Source organism: Hypomesus nipponensis, chromosome 2 (genome assembly GCF_054491055.1).
Source record: "Hypomesus nipponensis isolate SF chromosome 2, ASM5449105v1, whole genome shotgun sequence".
Classification (NCBI taxonomy): Eukaryota; Metazoa; Chordata; class Actinopteri; order Osmeriformes; family Osmeridae; genus Hypomesus; species Hypomesus nipponensis.
This window is the reverse complement of record NC_140362.1, coordinates 19,983,581-20,005,572: the sequence shown is the minus strand read 5'-3', so window position 1 is coordinate 20,005,572 and position 21,992 is coordinate 19,983,581. Positions and strand designations below refer to the sequence as shown.

The following is a 21,992-nucleotide window of genomic DNA, read 5'->3' as shown; positions in this document are numbered from 1 at the left end:
TCTCTCTCTCTCTCTTTCTCTCTCTATCTATCTCTCTCTCTCTCTCTCTCTCTCTCTCTCTCTCTCTCTCTCTCTCTCTCTCTCTTTCTCTCTCTCTCTCTCTCTCTCTCTCTCTCTCTCTTTCTCTCTCTATCTCTCTCTCTCTCTCTCTCTCTCTCTCTCTCTCTCTCTCTCTCTCTCTCTCTCTATCTCTCTCTCTCTCTCTCTCTCTCTCTCTCTCTCCCAGTTAATACAGTCCGGCGTGTTCCCTCCCCATCCTCCTGGTTGGTTCTGGACAGCACCCATGGTTCTGGTGACCTGAGTCACCTCTTCTCTCTAATAGGGGGTTTCGGACCCCCTGAACCTTATCCTGAACATGTACCTACTATATGGAGTTAATTTACTAATGTTACGCTCCTTATATCTGAATGTACTACTTGCTTGCCTACAAACCCTGCCTGTTGACTATGCCTTGGAATTCCCTTTTGTTCCATATTTTGGTGTAAATATCCTGACCCCTGACTTAGATGGTCCCTGGCTCTGCCCATGATTCAATGGACCTGGAACTTGCATATGTGTGAGGACTTTATGGGAATTCTTGTGGTTTGAGAAATCTGAGCCATCCTCATAAATCATTTGCTGTCTTAAGTCTTTCATCACCAATGCATGTAGACCATTCAAATGATATTTCATAATAAAAGTCTTTGTTTTGGGAACTACTACTTTCAACAAAAGTTGATAATACACTATTTTTACATAAGTTCAGTCAAGACAATCACGTATTACATTTGAGCATTTATTGTCACATGACATGGACATGTAGATTGACTTTGGCGGAGTGGATGATCTAAGGGAAGCACTCCCTGCCTCCTCGATGCAACACATACATACATGACATGTGAGGCAGGGAGCAATAGAGATATAATCCTCCTGATGGATAGACATACAGACAGCATGGGGGAGAAGGGGACGGTGGAGGGTGGCAGCAGCACTGATCATACAACAAATGGCTGAGTGTGTGTGTATGTGTGTGTGTGCGTATCCGTGCGTCTTTTAAAGACGCCTTATCGGACGTGGCCCAATGGATATGCGCTGATAACATGGTTGTGGTAGTGGGTGGAGGAAAGGAAGGTGGAGTAAGACGCCTTACGTCTCCGATAAATGGATGACGTGCGCTGCCCGATTGCCCTGTCTGAACTAACTGCGCTTATTTGGTAAATGTTTAGGCCATATTTTGTATGAACAAAACATTTGACTGTAATAATGTATTCTAACATTGTACTGTCATGGATGTACATGTGGGTACTCATGTACTCAGGTATGGATCATGGATTTTTACCAGAGGTTGTCATTGTGGCTGGCTAATAACATGTGTGTAGACTAGTACTGTGAAAAAGTAAATGTTGAGAAGTTCAAAATGTGCAGGGCAACACTGTGACTTGGTGTCCACTATTCAACACCTACTCTACTGGGATCTTTGGTGAGAAAAACATGAGACTTCATGATTCTCACATCTCATTGCCAAGTTGTCGTTGTATAGAATGACTCAGCTGGTCTTTCAGTGTCAGATTGAAGATAAGCCCGGTTTTGACAACTGACTACATCTTCACATAATATGGAACAATTGAACTGCAAAATACAAACAGGATATTACAAAGCTGTGAAATAACTGCTAAACCTATTCAGGAGGCCAAATGAAAAATAGTTCATCTGGTGTCTACTTTGATGCACTCTTATAACAATGAAACAAGATGTCACACAAGGATCGCATTACAGTCATTGATCAGTCGTTGAGGTTTTATAACATACTTATGTTCACTTCAGCAGTGATATGAATTATTATATTACATAAGGGACATAAAACTGTTGTTGAAGTATGACTTCAGTTAAAAGTGTGTGTGAAGCTAATGTACAGTATACATAACTGTAGCTGCTTCCAACATCTTTCTCTACACTGAACTATGCATAATTTTTGGGGGGGATTTCCAAGGATTTCTGTACTCTAGTGCTATGTTGTCAACATATATTTACTAATCACAGATTCTATATTTTATGGAAATTATTCTGTTATAATACATATGAAAACAATATAAAATACCATAGATAAAATATAAGTATGAAGTTATTGTTTTCCATTATTTTGTGGTGTTCAAACCTAACCCATTAACTGAACATGTAGCAAGACAGTTTGTGTGTGTATTTAAAGGTATAAGGAGTTTTGTGAACAGTCAACACGGCACAGCCATACAGCTGCCACATTTCAGCTTCATACGATGCCAATTATGAGCCCACATTGAGCCTCGCCTCAAATTGTACTTTGCCATGACAGTGAGGAACTTCTCCAAATATCCCCAGATAATCAGCCACTTGTGCATGGTACACAGATCTACAGAGTGCACTACATCATGAAATACACTAGGTGGCAGTGTACATCTTTCTACAAAGGTTGAGAGCAGGTTTTGAAAATTGGGTCAATTATCTTGGTGCCAAGGATTATCTGTTCAGTTCAGCCTTTGGAGTGTGTTGCGGTAGACCTATCAGTCTTCAGTAACTTTCAGCTGCTTATTGGGACGACTGGCTCAGGTTTAGTCATCAGGGTTTTCAGCTTTCAGCTTTTCATGTTTTCAGTTCAACGTATGGAATGGATTCTCCTCATTATTACCGTACACTTACAACATTTTTAACCCTTATAGGTAAGACTGGTATTTGTTTGTTTGAAATTGCTTAAAAAATGACACATATACTTTAAACAGAATATTACCTCTTTATAGCAGTTTAATACAATCTGGTGGTTAAATGAATGGAAACAACTTCATTTTGTTAACTGAGCCTTTTTATTCAGCGAACTGTACTGTTCAACCATTACTGGCTCTTAACTAAAGTTCACTACGTGACTCGCTGTTCATGATGGTTCATATCAACACCTCTGGGCTCGAGCCCAGAGGTGTTGATATGAACCATCATGAACAGCTGGCTCATCAAGGGTCTATCAAGGGTCCATGCTTCAGATAACCTAAAATGTAACTCACCCAACCAAATGATTTTATTAGGTTTTACTACAAATGATTGTAATAGTATGATGAACCTGACCTTTAGGAAGTTCTGGCTGTTGTTTAGCAAATGCTGTGAACGTATTAAACCAGAATGCATGTTACTAATAATTTAAAATAACTTTTTGTCTCCTCCAGGGTTGTGTTATGGATATGGAATTTTGCCAGACACTCTGTATGGAGCAGTAGAAGGGAAAGCGATATTCACTACAAACATTATAGCAACAAGCACACCCGCTGCTGCGATATTCTGGACGGTAAATACTACTAACGATATACTATCTAATATTAGTGGTGTAAATAATGTTTCACCAGCGTATCAAGGCAGAGTCACTCTGGACATGTTCACTGGATCTCTGGAGCTCAAGAATCTAACCTTGAAAGACTATGGAACGTATACAGTGGCCGTAGCTGCTCCAACAAACAAACCCGGAAGTACTGTGCTGCAGGTGCTGGGTGAGTACTCTGTAAGAAGATCTTGTAAATGATGTCACTATTGCAAGGCTCATCAACAGTTTGTATACGTTAAAGCGAGCCATATGATATTAGAATGATTATTGAGGACAGACACTGATTGCCTTCTACATTGCTTACAGTGTGAGTGCTGTGAGGGAAGACTGATTGAAGGATTTGGGAGTTGTTGTGCTGGAGGGGTGACAAGGAGAAGTTATTGAAGTTCTGTGGTGTGTTTGGAGAACTAGACCAAGTACTTGTTGGTTCCAAACACACATTATTCAGTATCACTAAAGTCTTCTTGCCCCTGAGAGAATCCAGTTGAATTGATGAACATATACAGAAGGACATCTAGATAAGCACTACAGTTTGTAAAATGGTCTCCTGAGCAAAGTAAAAGTGATTATTGTTTTAACCCACAGAGCAAGTCTCCAATATTGTAATTAAAGCCTCAGATGTAGTGGAGTTCAACAGCTCTGTCAGTCTGTCCTGCTCCTCCTCTGGCTCCTCCCCCTCCTACCATTGGCTGAATGGCAGCTCTGAGGTCACAGCCAGCGACAATGTCCAGCTTGGTGATGGAGGCTCAACTCTCACCATAGTCAATGTGACCCGCTATGACCAGGGTCCTTGGACATACAATGTGACCAACCGTGTCAGTAATGACATCAGCCAGCCTTTTAACATAACCATCTACTGTGAGTCATCATATATACCTATTATGTGCATGATGGCAAAGGCTTTCTGGTGATTTTAATGTGGCAACCTGACATGTGGACAGTTTTGTCAAGGGTGTTTCTCCTGTAGATATACAGTAGTACTTTATCATGCTGTTGACTAGTGCACTTCCTGTGTTCATAGCACATTTGTATGATTTCTCACAGTATGATTGCTTATAGGTTGCTGTTATGCCTAAATACTGTAGCTGTTCTCTCACACTGAAATCAATGGACACCTCTTAGACGTGTCATTGGGGCTGGGCCTCTTATTGCTAATGGCAGAGCTTCCCTCTCTAGTGCTGCTGTTTGACTGACACTCTGCATTGCAGATGGTCCTGAGGACACAGTGATGGAGGTGAATCCTCCAGGTGGACTGTATGTTGCAGGGTCAGCCCTCAGTCTGTCCTGCTCCGCTCACTCCAAGCCTGTTGCTCAGTATCACTGGTTCCTGAATGGAACACAGCTGTCCAATGAGGGACCAGAGCTCCAACTGGTGAACATTCAGACCAGTCACAGTGGGAGTTACATCTGTCAGGCCTTTAACACCAGAACACTGAGATATGTGTCATCTGAGCCATCAATCATCACTGTATGGGGCAAGTGGGAGATGTTTGACTGTGGAAACTGGCATTGTGGAAAAGACCCATAGCCACAGTGCAGAACTTACACTCACTATATTGCCAATATCAATAAATGGTTGAGCAAATGACACCGGATTGTTGAAAGTGGAGATAGAAATGATCTCCGATGTGTTTGATGGTGTTTAGGTCAGGGATGTGTGCAGACTAGTCAAGTTTTTTCACACCATACTTGACAAAACATTTCTGTATTGACCTCACTTTGTGTATCCAGGCAGAGAAAAATGAACTTTCCAAAAAATTGTTACCACAAAGTTTGGCACTACAGTAATATTTCCACCAGTGTGACTTAGGCCTCTAACCCAAAACCATGAAAACAGCCCTTGTTGTTATTGACTTGATGATGCCCCCATGCACAAAGTGGAATGGAAACAATGTTTCAATTGGAAAGCCTTTCCAGAAAAGTGAAGACAGTTTTAGAAACTAAGAAGTAACCATTAGAGGCACCAGTTCAACAAAAAGGTGTCCATTTCCTGAGTGGTGTCCAAAAACTATAAGATGGATGGATAGATGGTAGATAGGTAGATAGAAAGATAGGGAGATAGATAATCCCACGTGTCAAGTATGTAAACATTTATCATTCCTTCACACCCTTTAAACATGTATTCTGTCCTTCTACAGAAAAAGTAGCTGATGTCAGCATTAACCCATCAAGCCAGCCAATCACAGAGGGGATGTCTGTCCACCTGACCTGTGCTGCTGCTGGCTCCATCAGCACCAGAGAGTGGATGAAGGATGGTGTGTCTCTCTCTCCCAGTGACACAGTCAGCTTCTCTGGGGACAACAGCACAGTCTCTATAAGTCCTGTGAACAAACAGGACGATGGTGTTTACCTGTGTCAAGTCAGAAACCTTGTGAGCTCTCAAGATGCTAAATACAATATGATTGTAAACTGTAAGTAATCGGATACAAAACTTTTTTGTGTATGCATCTGATTCCATGTTTGTACTTTAGTTCAATTCCAGTCTAACTAAACAATAGAGCAAGGTAACCCTTGACAGTGTTTTCACAAGATCTAATGGATCAAACTGGTATTAGTGTGTTTATATATGCAGTAGATGGAACAACCAAGATCAGTACTGTAAAATACTGGTAAAATAGTTGCATGTAAGAGACACTTCCACCCACCCAACCATACTAATCCCATCATTACATGAATCTGTGTTGCAGATGGACCTGATAGTGTCACAATCGAGGGTTGTCCTAAAATAGAGGTTGGACACACGTTAACCTTAACCTGCTTGACTGATTCTAAACCTGCCGCTAACTACAGCTGGACGGTCAATGGGACAGAGTGGCCTGGACAGTCACAAGTGTTCATCATAGAGAAGATCCAATACAAGGATAGTGGCACCTACTACTGCACTGCATCCAATGACATCACTGGACGCAGTGAACAAGCTGTCTACATATTGGAAGTTACAGGTAAAGTTAAAGAAGCAAATACATGTCCAACAGCAATTAGTCATCAAACCTAGTTAATAACCTACAGTACTTGAACTCTGTGCAATGACAATAAAGTTGAATCTAATCTAATCTAACTAAAGTTCTCTACGTGACTCGCTGTTCACGATGGTTCATTTCAACACCTCTGAGGCTGCTGGTCCAGAACCAGTGTTTGATCTGTATGGACTGTCAGCTCTGACATTCTGTTACTTGATACAGACTCTATCGAACCTAGTCTGCCTCTATCTAGTATTGTTACACGTGCGTTACAGTATCAAACAGAATGTGTTGGTCTATCAAGATTCCATGCTTCAGATCACCCAAAACGTTATTCACCCAACCAACTGATTCTATAAGTTTTACTATTTATGTTTGTAATAGTATGAACCTGACCATTAGGAAGTTTTGGCTGTTGTTTAGAAAATGCTGTTCACTAAACCATTAAACCAGAATGCATATTACTGTAATAATATGAACCAAAACTGTGTTTACACAGTTTAGAAAGGGTAGAAACAGGCGTCCATGAAGTTATATACATCATTGATGAGAGCAGTGACAGTGGGGACTACACCTGCACTGCCACTAATGACGTGACTCAGAGTTTGACCCACACTCTGACAATAGGAGGTAGTTTGGAAGCTTGCTTTGTCTTATTACAACCACACCCGAAATAGCCGGACTACTGCTATCTGAGTTATGCATCTTCAAAATACTGTTGGCTAAAGACTGCTTGATCAAGTGTGTGTATGTGTTTTTTTGCATGTGCTTGGGTGTGTGTTTGTTTCTGTTTATGCTTTGGGTGTGCACCTGTGTGAATTTGTGTGTGTTCGTGCGTTGATGTGTGTATCTGTGTGTTACAGATAGACCCTCCAGCCCAGCGTTGAGCCCAGGAGCAGCAGCTGGCATAGCTGTAGCTGTGACCCTGGTTGTGGTGGTCTTAGTTGTGGGCCTCTACTGTGGCTTGACCTCCCATCTGTAAGTTTACACTTACGCTCATCACGTTAGCTTACTTTGTTTGGGACGTGCTTATTTAAAACAAGTCAAAATTACAGTAACTATGGTTTGGGACGAGAAGACAAACCTGGCGAGACAGCTGAGTTAATGGAATAAAATCACCATCATCAGGCCAAAAAAGACATGCATAACCCCTGAGAACCGTTGGGGCCTTTGCTTCAAGCTGAGGAGCCGGGGATGGGGGCTTGAGATGCAAGCAAGTTTGAAGTTAGTCAAAAATAGATGATGACAGTTACTTTTTTATCCGTTTTTTTTTATTTTTTTATTTTTTGTTTAGAAAACTCTGTTAGTAATATATAATTTTACATTTTACAACGTTCAAGTACTGCAGCACTCAGATTGTCAGCTTGACAGTGCGGGTTGGTGTATTGAAGATGTAATCATACTCTTTATGTTGTTCAGGAACAAGACTAAAGGCTCCTTAGGTGCAGGTAAGATCTGGCTCTGTGTTTCTCCTTATATGGATAGATGAGAGATAAATAGATTAGAGATAACTAGATTAGGGATACTATTGTGGAAAAAAACATCACACTATTGTAATTATGAAGATGGGTAATGATTATGGATTTATATGATTGAAAATTCTTAATCCCCTCTTTTTAGCATATGCTATATTACTGAAAACCAGATGCAAAGCTGTTAACTTATTATTATTGCCACTGAAACGTAGAAGATGTTACGTAAGGCCAAAATGTAAAGATCTGGATTAGGGGCTGGGTGCGAGAGAAGACTATGAGTATATGCTTCTGTCATAGAAAACCCAGCTATCTAATGTGGCTCATTTATGGTCCTATGCCCAGAACCTAGCAGCTGGCTTTCAAGGCCAGAGTAAGCCTAAAAATGGGAGAGTTTTCTATGCAAACAAAGCACCTGATCTGAATCCCCTAGGACAAGGAAACCAGCAGGGTAAGAATGCATAATGCATTCGGTGACCAACAAGTATTGTACCAATGGCAGAAAATCATAAAATAATTGGGAAAATATATATAAGAGAAATGTCCGGAGAAAAATTACATCTTGCTCACGTTTGTTGGAATCTCTGTCACTCTGAATTCTAATAAACACTTTGCTGAGTTCCAGTGCTGTTCCAAACTTTGAGAAGTGGTTGAAGACGTAGAACATTTTTTGCTACAATAGATAAGAGATAGATAGATACGAAATAGATAAGAGATAAAAGATAGATACAGTATATTAGAGATAGGTAAATTAGAGACAGATGCATTTGAGATTGATAGATAGATAAATAGACAAACAGACATTTTGATTGACTTGATTGATCCCGAGTGAAATTGTTTTGATTTTTACACACAGATTCTAGAAACTGTGATCAGACCTATGAAAACGTTCCTGATCTGACAACAAGAGTTGTAGAAGCTCCTCCTCTCCCTCCTAGAGTGAGTTCTACTGTCACGTCCTGCATCCTGTTTGTGTGATCAAAAATAATCACTGCCTGACTCAAACTCTTGTTTCCATCTTCATGGTATCATGTTCTTGCCAGGAATCTGAATATGACACTAAGATGCCCAGGTAGGTTACCAGATTTCTCTCGCATTACAACAGAGATAACTCTGATATACCGGAATGAAGACTGAATTACTGTAACTAGTTCCTGTACTGCATACTGCCCTTGCACCTCTCACCGTCTCCCCCCCTCTCTCCTCTCTCTCTCTCTCTCTCTCGCTCTCTCTCTCTCTCTCTCTCTCTCTCGCTCTCTCTCTCTCTCTCTCTCTCTCTCTCTCTCTCTCTCTCTCTCTCTCTCTCTCTCTCACAGTTAATACCAGTCCGGCGTGTTCCCTCCCCATCCTCCTGGTTGGTTCTGGACAGCACCCATGGTTCTGGTGACCTGAGTCACCTCTTCTCTCTAATAGGGGGTTTGGGACCCCCTGAACCTTATCCTGATCATGTACCTACTATATGGAGTTATTTTATTAATGTTACACTTCTTATTTCTGAATGTACTACTTGCTTGCCTACAAACCCTGCCTGTTTTGACTATGCCTTGGAATTCCCTTTTGTACCATATTTTGGAGATCTGCTAATAAACAGTTTGTTTTTGTTTTTAGACTGCATGATTCTCACATCTCATTGCTTAGTTGTTGTTCTAAAGAATGACTCAGCTGGCCTTGCCGTATCAGATTGAAGATAAGCCCTTCTGAAATAACTGACTACATCTTTACATAATACGTAACAGTTTAACTTCAAAATGCAAACAGGATACTGTGAAATAACTGCAAAACATCTACTTTGATGCACTCTATTAACATTAAAATAAGATTTCACACAAGGATTGCATTATAGTCATTGATCAGTCGTTGAGGTTTTATAACGTTGAGGTTTTATAGTAAATTTGATATAAATTATTTTATTACATAAGGGACATAAAACTGAAAACTAGTGAAATATGACTTCAGTTAAAAGTGTATGTGAAGCTAACCTACAGTAAACACAACTGTAGCTGCTTTCTCCACACAGTGAACTATGTAGACTTGTATTTTTCCTGTACTCTTGCTATGTTGTCAGCACATATTTACTACTTACAGATTCTATATTTTATGGAAATTATTCTGTTGAAATAAATATTAAAACAACGTAAAATACCATAATTAAAATATAAGTATGAAGTTATAACGAAACGTTACTCACCCAACCAAATGATTTTATCAAGTTTTACTGTGAATGTTTACGTATAATAGTATGAACCTGACCTTTAGGAAGTTGTTCAAATGCTGTGCACTTTGATGAAAATAGCTCAATCTTAATGGTTTTACTCAACTGAGAAACTTCCACATATAATTAAACCAGAATGCATATTAGTGTAATAATATAAAACAAAATTGTGTTTGTCTCTTCCAGGGTTGTGTTATGGAGACAGAGTTTTACCAGACACTCAATATGGAGCAGTAGAAGGGAATGTGACTTTCACTACAAGCCTTGCCCCAACAAGCACACCCTACACCATTATAACCTGGACGGTAAATAGCAGTAACATACTAACGTATAGAACATCTGGAATTTACGTTCCACCAGTGTATCAAAAGAGAGTCCATCTGGACACATCCACTGGATCTCTGGAGCTCAGGAATCTGACCATGAAAGACAGTGGAACGTATGAAGTGAGCATCACACCTGCTGCAGGAAAAGCACTATTCGGAAATACTGTGCTGCAGGTGCTGGGTGAGTTCTCTGTAACAAGATCTTGTAAATGATGTCACTATTGCAAGGCTCATCAACAGTACGTTAAAGTGAGCCATATGATATTAGAATGATTATTGAGGAGAGACACAGATACCAACGTTGCTTACAGTGTGAGATGCTGTGAGGGAAGACTGATTAAGGATTTGGGAGATGTTGCTTGGAGTGGTGACAATACACCAAACTTGACAAAACATGTCTGTATTGACCTCACTGTGTGCATTTAGGCATTATCAAGCCCAGAGAAGAAAGGGCCTTCCCAAAATTGTTACCACAAAGTTTGAAGCACGGAAATATCTAAAATGACAATTATCATTACACTTTAGTACCGTTCTATAATAATATTTCAACCAGTGAGACTAAGACCTCTACCCCAAAACCATGAAAACAGCTCTTGTTGTCATGAACTTGATGATGCCCCCATGAACAAAGTGGAATGGAAGCAATGTTTCAATTGGAAAGCCTTTCCAGAAAAGTGAAGACAGTTTTAGATACTAAGAGGTAACCATCTCCACCTGAGAAGTTCAACAAAAAGGTGTCCATTTCCTGAGTGTCCACAAACTGTAAGATGGTGGGATGGATGGATAGATGGTAGATAGGTAGATAAAAAGAATGGTAGATAGATAATCCCACGTGTCAAATTTGTGAAAATCTGTCATAACTTTGCACCCTTTAAACATGTATTCTGTCACTCTACAGAAAAAGTAGCTGATGTCAGCATTAACCCATCAAGCCAGCCAATCACAGAGGGGATGTCTGTCCACCTGACCTGTGCTGCTGCTGGCTCCATCAGCACCAGAGAGTGGATGAAGGATGGTGTGTCTCTCTCTCCCAGTGACAGAGTCAGCTTCTCTGGGGACAACAGCACAGTCTATATAAGTCCTGTGAACAAACAGGACAATGGTGTTTACCTGTGTCAAGTCAGAAACTCTCTGAGCTCTCAAGATGCTCAATACAATATGATTGTAAACTGTAAGTAATTGGATCAAGTCAATTAACTTGAATTTGCCTCGAAATACAAGATATTTACAAAGCCAGTATGAAATAGTCAAACTGGGAAACTGGTTCTGAATGTAACTAATATGGGTTTGATTTGGGTAAACATTTGCCATTTGTAATCAAGAGAACGTGCAACCGAAGGTCAACAAGGAACAAGGACATAATAAAAACTCCTCTTTGACTCCCCTTGATGTGTAGAATGAAACACCAGGTATGAGGTATTTGCTTCTAAGGAAAGCATGGGCCAGAGAATCATCTTGTTTCTTCTGTCATCTATTCATTAGCCATCCCTTGCTAAAGGTAAAGCTGACTTTTCACCAGAGATGTAGACCGTGTATGAAGTCATCATGTAGACTCTCCTGTAAATAAAAGTATACTCGAATATGCGTTGCAGTAGGTTGAAGCAAAATAATGACTTGATCTTCTCTTCCTGGGAATACAACTCTAGAGTGTGTTCTAACAGTAACATAAAGGGATTTGAAGGCTGCCTGCTTGCACATGCTGAAGTTTAGGATGCTTTTTTTGGTCTATGGTGAGAAATACATGAGAGCAGCTCATGATTTTCACATGACACTTTCCGTGTCAGATTGAAGATTGGCCCTTCTGACTACATCTTCCCATAATACAGAACAGTTTAACTGCAAAATTCAAACAGTATACCCATCTCGTTGTTTATGATCATTGACCTATGCACCTTTTGCTCTTTCTTCTAAATTGCTTTGGATAAAAACGTCTGCTAAATGACTAAATGTCTGAATGTAGTTTACTAAACATCTGTGAAATAACTGCTAAACCTATTCAGGAGGCCAAATAAAAAATGGTTCATCTGGTGTCGACTTTGAAGCACTCTTGTAACATTGAAACAAGATCTCACACAAGGATTGCATTACAGTCATTGAGCAGCCATTGAGGTTTTATAACATACTTGTGTTCACTTCCGCAGTGATATGAATTATTTTATGACATAAGGGACATAAAACTGAAAACTAGTTTGTGAAATATGACTTCAGTTAAAAGTGTATGTGAAGCTAACGTACAGTATACACAACTGTAGCTGCTTCCACCATCTTTCTCGATACAATAAACTATACAGATGTCCATAAAAAAAATTGTTTTAATGTACTCTCTTGCTATGTTGTCAGCACATTTTCACTAATTATAGATAGTATATTCTATGGAAATTATTTTGTTGAAATAAATATAAAAACAATATGAAATACCATAAATAAAACAGAAGTATGAAGTTATTGTTTTCCATTATTTTGTGGTGTTCAAACCTAACCCATTTACTTAACTGAACATGAGGCCTCGAATTGTATGTTGCCATGACAGTGAGGAACTTCTCCAAATATCCCCCAGATAATCGAGCAACTGGCGTATGGTACACCGATCTGCAGAGTGCAGTACATAATAAGAGACACTAGGTGGCAGTGTACATCTTTCTACCAAGGTTGAGAGCAGGTTTTTGGGTCAGTTATCTTGTTGCTGAAGACGATCTATTCAGTTCAGGCTTTGGAGTGTGTTGAGGTAGACCTATCAGTCTTCGACTAGCTCAGGTTTAGTTATTAGGGCTCAGCTTTACATGTGTTCTGGAGTTTAACGTATGGAATGGCTCCTTCTCATTATTACCATACACTGACAATTTTTATAACCTTTATAGGTAAGACTGTTGGTATTTATTTGCTTGAAATGTCTTCAAATGTACATATATACTTAATATCTAATAACATAAAATTAACTCTTCATAGAAATTAAATATAATCTGGTGGTTACATTACTGTAATGGAAACTTTGTTGACTACATGAGAATTTTTTTTAGGTGAACTGTACTGTTCAACCATTACTGGCTCTTAGCTAAAGTTGGCTAAGTGACTCGCTGTTCACGATCGTTCATTTCAACACCTCTGAGGCTGCTGGTCCAGAACCAGTGTTTGATCTGTATGGACTGTCAGCTCTGACATTCTGTTACTTGATACAGACTCTATTGAACCCAGTCTGCCTCTATCAGTATTGTTACACGTATTGTTACAGTATCAAACAGAATGTGTTGGTCTATCAAGATTCCATGCTTCAGATCACCCAAAAGGTTGCTCAGCCAACCAACTGGTTTTTATAAAGTTTTACTATGAATGTTTGTAATAGTATGAACCTGACCTTTTGGAAGTTGTGTGCATTTTGATGAAAATATTTCAGATTTTAATGGGTTCACTCAGCTGAAATAAATATACACATAATTAAACCAGAATGCATGTTACTGTAATAATATAAAACAAAACTGTGTTTGTCTCTTCCAGGGTTGTGTTATGGAGAAGGAGTTTTGCCAGACACTGAATATGGAGCAGTAGAAGGGAATGTGACTTTCACTACAAGCCTTACTGCAACAAGCACACCCTACACCATTATAACCTGGACGGTAAATAGCAATAACATACTAACGTATAGACAATCTGGAATTGACTTTTCACCAGCGTATCAAAGCAGAGTCACTCTGAATGCATCCACTGGATCTCTGGAGCTCAGGAATCTGACCATGAAAGACAGAGGAACGTATTCAGTGATCATCGTACCTACTACAGGACCCACACTTTCTGGAAATACTGTGCTGCAAGTGCTGGGTGAGTTCTCTGTAGTAAGATCTTGTAAATTATGTCACTATTGCAAAGCTCATTAGTAACAGTTTGAATGCGTTAAAGCGTGCCATATGATATTAGAATGATTATTGATGAGAGACACAGAGACTACGTTGCTGACAGTGTGAGTGCTGTGAGGAAAGACTGATTTAAGGATCTGAGAGTTGTTGCCTGGAGGGGTGACAAGAAGAAGTCATTGAATTTACAATTTATTCAGAATCACTAAAGTCTTCTTGCCCCTGAAAGTATCCAGTTCAGTTGATGGAAAATACACAGAAGGACACCTAAACCAGCTCTACAGTTTGTAAAATGGACTCATTAGCAAAGTAAAAGTTATTTAAGCAATAAGGTACGCGAGGCAGTACTTTATCGCCAATAAAGTACGTGTTCAAGGGTGTTGCAAACCGGCAAACCCTGGAACACGTACTTTATTGGCGATAAAGTACTGCCTCGAGTACCTTATTGCTTTTATAATACGGTTGCCAGCGAAATTATGAATAGTAAATAAACAATAAGCTGCCTTTCAGCACAAAAGAGTTATAGACAACAAACATTGTGTATCGCATTTCAGTAGCCGAGAGAAAATAGTCCCTGTAAACGGTGGCTGTTGCTATGCAACGGACAAACAGCATTGTGCACTGCACGTTTGTTAGCCTAGCTAGATCTCGCACCATATCATTCATTCAATGCTCATTTTATAAAAGCTACCTTTAAAATAACAACAAAAATGGGACACTTTCAATAAAATAATATTTAATTTAAACACTAGGCCTAAACATTGTAAATCAATCATTAATGTTTCGTAGGCACTGGGTATATGGTAGCTAGCTAGCCTACTAACCTACATATGCTGTAAACAAGTTACGAGTGACTTGGGACTCGATAGACGAACATTAGGCTGTTGTTAAGGTTAGCTTATGTTGATTTGGATATCTCCTTTAATTGTGCCTCCGTGGAAAACGTTGTTTTAAGAAGCCAAGTCCAGGTCATGTAATTGCGTGGCTACTGTACGAAGCTCAAATTAAACAAGTGTAGTCTAGTTAGCAACTATAGACCTGAGCTTCCGTCCAACGTTTCAGTAGCTAGACCAGCTAGTTAGCACTGATAGCACGGGACAGTGCAATATTATTTCTCAAAAATTAACCGAATCTTGCTAGTATAGCTTGCTAACCAATAAATTGCTGCATGCCAGTAGTTACTTGTAGACAGTCTTTTTCTTCGGCAACATTTTAGTTATTTTGAGTGCGCACTAATATGGAACGCTCCCGTTTTAAGGTAAATGTAATAAGTCATACCAGAGCATTCTCTGGGCGTACAGTACTTTATGCTCAATAAAGCACACCCCGTGACTCACTCTCAACCAATCAGAATGCTTGATTTAAACCACCCGTATTAAAATATTGTTTTAACCCACAGAGCAAGTCTCCAATGTTGTAATTAAAGCCAGTGCCTCAGATGTAGTGGAGTTCAACAGCTCTGTCAGTCTGTCCTGCTCCTCCTCTGGCTTCTCCCCCTCCTACCATTGGCTGAATGGCAGCTCTGAGGTCACAGCCAGTGGCAATGTCCATCTTGGTGATGGAGGCTCCACTCTCACCATAGTCAATGTGACCCGCTATGACCAGGGTCCTTGGAGATGCAATGTGACCAACCTTGTCAGTAATGACATCAGCCAGCCTTTTAACATAACCATCTACTGTGAGTCATCTATATATACCTATTATGTGCATGATGGCAAAGGCATTCTGGTGATTTGAATGTGGTAACCTGACATGTGGACAGTTTTGTCAAGGGTGTTTCTCCTGTAGATATACAGTAGTACTTTATCATGCTGTTGACTAGTGCACTTCCTGTGTTCATAGCACATTTGTATGATTTCTCACAGTATGATTGCTTATAGGTTGCTGTTATGCCTAAATACTGTAGCTGTTCTCTCACACTGAAATCAATGGACACCTCTTAGACGTGTCATTGGGGCTGGGCCTCTTATTGCTAATGGCAGAGCTTCCCTCTCTAGTGCTGCTGTTTGACTGACACTCTGCATTGCAGATGGTCCTGAGGACACAGTGATGGAGGTGAATCCTCCAGGTGGACTGTATGTTGCAGGGTCAGCCCTCAGTCTGTCCTGCTCCGCTCACTCCAAGCCTGTTGCTCAGTATCACTGGTTCCTGAATGGAACACAGCTGTCCAATGAGGGATCAGAGCTCCAACTGGTGAACATTCAGACCAGTCACAGTGGGAGTTACATCTGTCAGGCCTTTAACACCAGAACACTGAGATATGTGTCATCTGAGCCATCAATCATCACTGTATGGGGCAAGTGGGAGATGTTTGACTGTGGAAACTGGCATTGTGGAAAAGACCCATAGCCACAGTGCAGAACTTACACTCACTATATTGCCAATATCAATAAATGGTTGAGCAAATGACACCGGATTGTTGAAAGTGGAGATAGAAATGATCTCCGATGTGTTTGATGGTGTTTAGGTCAGGGATGTGTGCAGACTAGTCAAGTTTTTTCACACCATACTTGACAAAACATTTCTGTATTGACCTCACTTTGTGTATCCAGGCAGAGAAAAATGAACTTTCCAAAAAATTGTTACCACAAAGTTTGGCACTACAGTAATATTTCCACCAGTGTGACTTAGGCCTCTAACCCAAAACCATGAAAACAGCCCTTGTTGTTATTGACTTGATGATGCCCCCATGCACAAAGTGGAATGGAAACAATGTTTCAATTGGAAAGCCTTTCCAGAAAAGTGAAGACAGTTTTAGAAACTAAGAAGTAACCATTAGAGGCACCAGTTCAACAAAAAGGTGTCCATTTCCTGAGTGGTGTCCAAAAACTATAAGATGGATGGATAGATGGTAGATAGGTAGATAGAAAGATAGGGAGATAGATAATCCCACGTGTCAAGTATGTAAACATTTATCATTCCTTCACACCCTTTAAACATGTATTCTGTCCTTCTACAGAAAAAGTAGCTGATGTCAGCATTAACCCATCAAGCCAGCCAATCACAGAGGGGATGTCTGTCCACCTGACCTGTGCTGCTGCTGGCTCCATCAGCACCAGAGAGTGGATGAAGGATGGTGTGTCTCTCTCTCCCAGTGACACAGTCAGCTTCTCTGGGGACAACAGCACAGTCTCTATAAGTCCTGTGAACAAACAGGACGATGGTGTTTACCTGTGTCAAGTCAGAAACCTTGTGAGCTCTCAAGATGCTAAATACAATATGATTGTAAACTGTAAGTAATCGGATACAAAACTTTTTTGTGTATGCATCTGATTCCATGTTTGTACTTTAGTTCAATTCCAGTCTAACTAAACAATAGAGCAAGGTAACCCTTGACAGTGTTTTCACAAGATCTAATGGATCAAACTGGTATTAGTGTGTTTATATATGCAGTAGATGGAACAACCAAGATCAGTACTGTAAAATACTGGTAAAATAGTTGCATGTAAGAGACACTTCCACCCACCCAACCATACTAATCCCATCATTACATGAATCTGTGTTGCAGATGGACCTGATAGTGTCACAATCGAGGGTTGTCCTAAAATAGAGGTTGGACACACGTTAACCTTAACCTGCTTGACTGATTCTAAACCTGCCGCTAACTACAGCTGGACGGTCAATGGGACAGAGTGGCCTGGACAGTCACAAGTGTTCATCATAGAGAAGATCCAATACAAGGATAGTGGCACCTACTACTGCACTGCATCCAATGACATCACTGGACGCAGTGAACAAGCTGTCTACATATTGGAAGTTACAGGTAAAGTTAAAGAAGCAAATACATGTCCAACAGCAATTAGTCATCAAACCTAGTTAATAACCTACAGTACTTGAACTCTGTGCAATGACAATAAAGTTGAATCTAATCTAATCTAACTAAAGTTCTCTACGTGACTCGCTGTTCACGATGGTTCATTTCAACACCTCTGAGGCTGCTGGTCCAGAACCAGTGTTTGATCTGTATGGACTGTCAGCTCTGACATTCTGTTACTTGATACAGACTCTATCGAACCTAGTCTGCCTCTATCTAGTATTGTTACACGTGCGTTACAGTATCAAACAGAATGTGTTGGTCTATCAAGATTCCATGCTTCAGATCACCCAAAACGTTATTCACCCAACCAACTGATTCTATAAGTTTTACTATTTATGTTTGTAATAGTATGAACCTGACCATTAGGAAGTTTTGGCTGTTGTTTAGAAAATGCTGTTCACTAAACCATTAAACCAGAATGCATATTACTGTAATAATATGAACCAAAACTGTGTTTACACAGTTTAGAAAGGGTAGAAACAGGCGTCCATGAAGTTATATACATCATTGATGAGAGCAGTGACAGTGGGGACTACACCTGCACTGCCACTAATGACGTGACTCAGAGTTTGACCCACACTCTGACAATAGGAGGTAGTTTGGAAGCTTGCTTTGTCTTATTACAACCACACCCGAAATAGCCGGACTACTGCTATCTGAGTTATGCATCTTCAAAATACTGTTGGCTAAAGACTGCTTGATCAAGTGTGTGTATGTGTTTTTTTGCATGTGCTTGGGTGTGTGTTTGTTTCTGTTTATGCTTTGGGTGTGCACCTGTGTGAATTTGTGTGTGTTCGTGCGTTGATGTGTGTATCTGTGTGTTACAGATAGACCCTCCAGCCCAGCGTTGAGCCCAGGAGCAGCAGCTGGCATAGCTGTAGCTGTGACCCTGGTTGTGGTGGTCTTAGTTGTGGGCCTCTACTGTGGCTTGACCTCCCATCTGTAAGTTTACACTTACGCTCATCACGTTAGCTTACTTTGTTTGGGACGTGCTTATTTAAAACAAGTCAAAATTACAGTAACTATGGTTTGGGACGAGAAGACAAACCTGGCGAGACAGCTGAGTTAATGGAATAAAATCACCATCATCAGGCCAAAAAAGACATGCATAACCCCTGAGAACCGTTGGGGCCTTTGCTTCAAGCTGAGGAGCCGGGGATGGGGGCTTGAGATGCAAGCAAGTTTGAAGTTAGTCAAAAATAGATGATGACAGTTACTTTTTTATCCGTTTTTTTTTATTTTTTTATTTTTTGTTTAGAAAACTCTGTTAGTAATATATAATTTTACATTTTACAACGTTCAAGTACTGCAGCACTCAGATTGTCAGCTTGACAGTGCGGGTTGGTGTATTGAAGATGTAATCATACTCTTTATGTTGTTCAGGAACAAGACTAAAGGCTCCTTAGGTGCAGGTAAGATCTGGCTCTGTGTTTCTCCTTATATGGATAGATGAGAGATAAATAGATTAGAGATAACTAGATTAGGGATACTATTGTGGAAAAAAACATCACACTATTGTAATTATGAAGATGGGTAATGATTATGGATTTATATGATTGAAAATTCTTAATCCCCTCTTTTTAGCATATGCTATATTACTGAAAACCAGATGCAAAGCTGTTAACTTATTATTATTGCCACTGAAACGTAGAAGATGTTACGTAAGGCCAAAATGTAAAGATCTGGATTAGGGGCTGGGTGCGAGAGAAGACTATGAGTATATGCTTCTGTCATAGAAAACCCAGCTATCTAATGTGGCTCATTTATGGTCCTATGCCCAGAACCTAGCAGCTGGCTTTCAAGGCCAGAGTAAGCCTAAAAATGGGAGAGTTTTCTATGCAAACAAAGCACCTGATCTGAATCCCCTAGGACAAGGAAACCAGCAGGGTAAGAATGCATAATGCATTCGGTGACCAACAAGTATTGTACCAATGGCAGAAAATCATAAAATAATTGGGAAAATATATATAAGAGAAATGTCCGGAGAAAAATTACATCTTGCTCACGTTTGTTGGAATCTCTGTCACTCTGAATTCTAATAAACACTTTGCTGAGTTCCAGTGCTGTTCCAAACTTTGAGAAGTGGTTGAAGACGTAGAACATTTTTTGCTACAATAGATAAGAGATAGATAGATACGAAATAGATAAGAGATAAAAGATAGATACAGTATATTAGAGATAGGTAAATTAGAGACAGATGCATTTGAGATTGATAGATAGATAAATAGACAAACAGACATTTTGATTGACTTGATTGATCCCGAGTGAAATTGTTTTGATTTTTACACACAGATTCTAGAAACTGTGATCAGACCTATGAAAACGTTCCTGATCTGACAACAAGAGTTGTAGAAGCTCCTCCTCTCCCTCCTAGAGTGAGTTCTACTGTCACGTCCTGCATCCTGTTTGTGTGATCAAAAATAATCACTGCCTGACTCAAACTCTTGTTTCCATCTTCATGGTATCATGTTCTTGCCAGGAATCTGAATATGACACTAAGATGCCCAGGTAGGTTACCAGATTTCTCTCGCATTACAACAGAGATAACTCTGATATACCGGAATGAAGACTGAATTACTGTAACTAGTTCCTGTACTGCATACTGCCCTTGCACCTCTCACCGTCTCCCCCCCTCTCTCTCTCTCTCTCTCTCTCTCTCTCTCTCTCTCTCTCTCTCTCTCTCGCTCTCTCTCTCTCTCTCTCTCTCTCTCTCTCTCTCTCTCTCTCTCTCACAGTTAATACCAGTCCGGCGTGTTCCCTCCCCATCCTCCTGGTTGGTTCTGGACAGCACCCATGGTTCTGGTGACCTGAGTCACCTCTTCTCTCTAATAGGGGGTTTGGGACCCCCTGAACCTTATCCTGATCATGTACCTACTATATGGAGTTATTTTATTAATGTTACACTTCTTATTTCTGAATGTACTACTTGCTTGCCTACAAACCCTGCCTGTTTTGACTATGCCTTGGAATTCCCTTTTGTACCATATTTTGGAGATCTGCTAATAAACAGTTTGTTTTTGTTTTTAGACTGCATGATTCTCACATCTCATTGCTTAGTTGTTGTTCTAAAGAATGACTCAGCTGGCCTTGCCGTATCAGATTGAAGATAAGCCCTTCTGAAATAACTGACTACATCTTTACATAATACGTAACAGTTTAACTTCAAAATGCAAACAGGATACTGTGAAATAACTGCAAAACATCTACTTTGATGCACTCTATTAACATTAAAATAAGATTTCACACAAGGATTGCATTATAGTCATTGATCAGTCGTTGAGGTTTTATAACGTTGAGGTTTTATAGTAAATTTGATATAAATTATTTTATTACATAAGGGACATAAAACTGAAAACTAGTGAAATATGACTTCAGTTAAAAGTGTATGTGAAGCTAACCTACAGTAAACACAACTGTAGCTGCTTTCTCCACACAGTGAACTATGTAGACTTGTATTTTTCCTGTACTCTTGCTATGTTGTCAGCACATATTTACTACTTACAGATTCTATATTTTATGGAAATTATTCTGTTGAAATAAATATTAAAACAACGTAAAATACCATAATTAAAATATAAGTATGAAGTTATAACGAAACGTTACTCACCCAACCAAATGATTTTATCAAGTTTTACTGTGAATGTTTACGTATAATAGTATGAACCTGACCTTTAGGAAGTTGTTCAAATGCTGTGCACTTTGATGAAAATAGCTCAATCTTAATGGTTTTACTCAACTGAGAAACTTCCACATATAATTAAACCAGAATGCATATTAGTGTAATAATATAAAACAAAATTGTGTTTGTCTCTTCCAGGGTTGTGTTATGGAGACAGAGTTTTACCAGACACTCAATATGGAGCAGTAGAAGGGAATGTGACTTTCACTACAAGCCTTGCCCCAACAAGCACACCCTACACCATTATAACCTGGACGGTAAATAGCAGTAACATACTAACGTATAGAACATCTGGAATTTACGTTCCACCAGTGTATCAAAAGAGAGTCCATCTGGACACATCCACTGGATCTCTGGAGCTC

At 39.8% G+C, this 21,992-nt stretch overlaps 2 protein-coding genes and 2 long non-coding RNA genes across 4 annotated transcripts in view; all 4 read left to right on the top strand.

Moving 5' to 3' along the window:
* The first annotated feature begins 2,620 nt into the window (after positions 1–2,620).
* LOC146301443 (cell adhesion molecule CEACAM5-like) lies at positions 2,621–7,261 on the top strand. Its single transcript, XM_084669165.1, has 7 exons — positions 2,621–2,672; positions 3,168–3,485; positions 3,905–4,177; positions 4,528–4,794; positions 5,458–5,730; positions 6,007–6,261; positions 7,143–7,261. The coding sequence occupies exons 1-7, from the start codon at positions 2,621–2,623 to the stop codon at positions 7,259–7,261; spliced, it is 1,557 nt and encodes a 518-aa protein (XP_084525291.1).
* A 214-nt stretch (positions 7,262–7,475) lies between these two features.
* LOC146301442 (uncharacterized) lies at positions 7,476–9,363 on the top strand. Its single transcript, XR_014724770.1, has 4 exons — positions 7,476–7,727; positions 8,608–8,690; positions 8,795–8,823; positions 9,068–9,363. It is a non-coding gene; the product is annotated as an uncharacterized LOC146301442 (long non-coding RNA).
* Positions 9,364–12,846: 3,483 nt separating this feature from the next.
* The window catches only part of LOC146301438 (hemicentin-1-like), a 41,340-nt gene continuing 32,194 nt past the window's right edge, over positions 12,847–21,992 (top strand). Inside the window, exons 1-6 of the mRNA XM_084669164.1 lie at positions 12,847–13,147; positions 13,782–14,102; positions 15,534–15,812; positions 16,164–16,430; positions 17,094–17,366; positions 17,643–17,897. Of these exons, the coding sequence (XP_084525290.1) occupies positions 13,096–13,147; positions 13,782–14,102; positions 15,534–15,812; positions 16,164–16,430; positions 17,094–17,366; positions 17,643–17,897 (1,447 nt within the window). The 5' untranslated portion in view covers positions 12,847–13,095. The remainder of the gene's footprint in view (positions 13,148–13,781; positions 14,103–15,533; positions 15,813–16,163; positions 16,431–17,093; positions 17,367–17,642; positions 17,898–21,992) is intronic.
* LOC146301441 (uncharacterized) lies at positions 19,112–20,982 on the top strand. Its single transcript, XR_014724771.1, has 4 exons — positions 19,112–19,363; positions 20,244–20,326; positions 20,431–20,459; positions 20,687–20,982. It is a non-coding gene; the product is annotated as an uncharacterized LOC146301441 (long non-coding RNA).

Bases quoted from the DNA above. Each gene is read 5' to 3' on its own strand.
- LOC146301443 (XM_084669165.1), top strand. From the start codon at position 2,621: ATGGATTCTCCTCATTATTACCGTACACTTACAACATTTTTAACCCTT. The intron at 4,178-4,527 runs GTGAGTCATCAT...TCTGCATTGCAG, and splicing joins TTTTAACATAACCATCTACT to ATGGTCCTGAGGACACAGTG. The intron at 5,731-6,006 runs GTAAGTAATCGG...TCTGTGTTGCAG, and splicing joins ATACAATATGATTGTAAACT to ATGGACCTGATAGTGTCACA.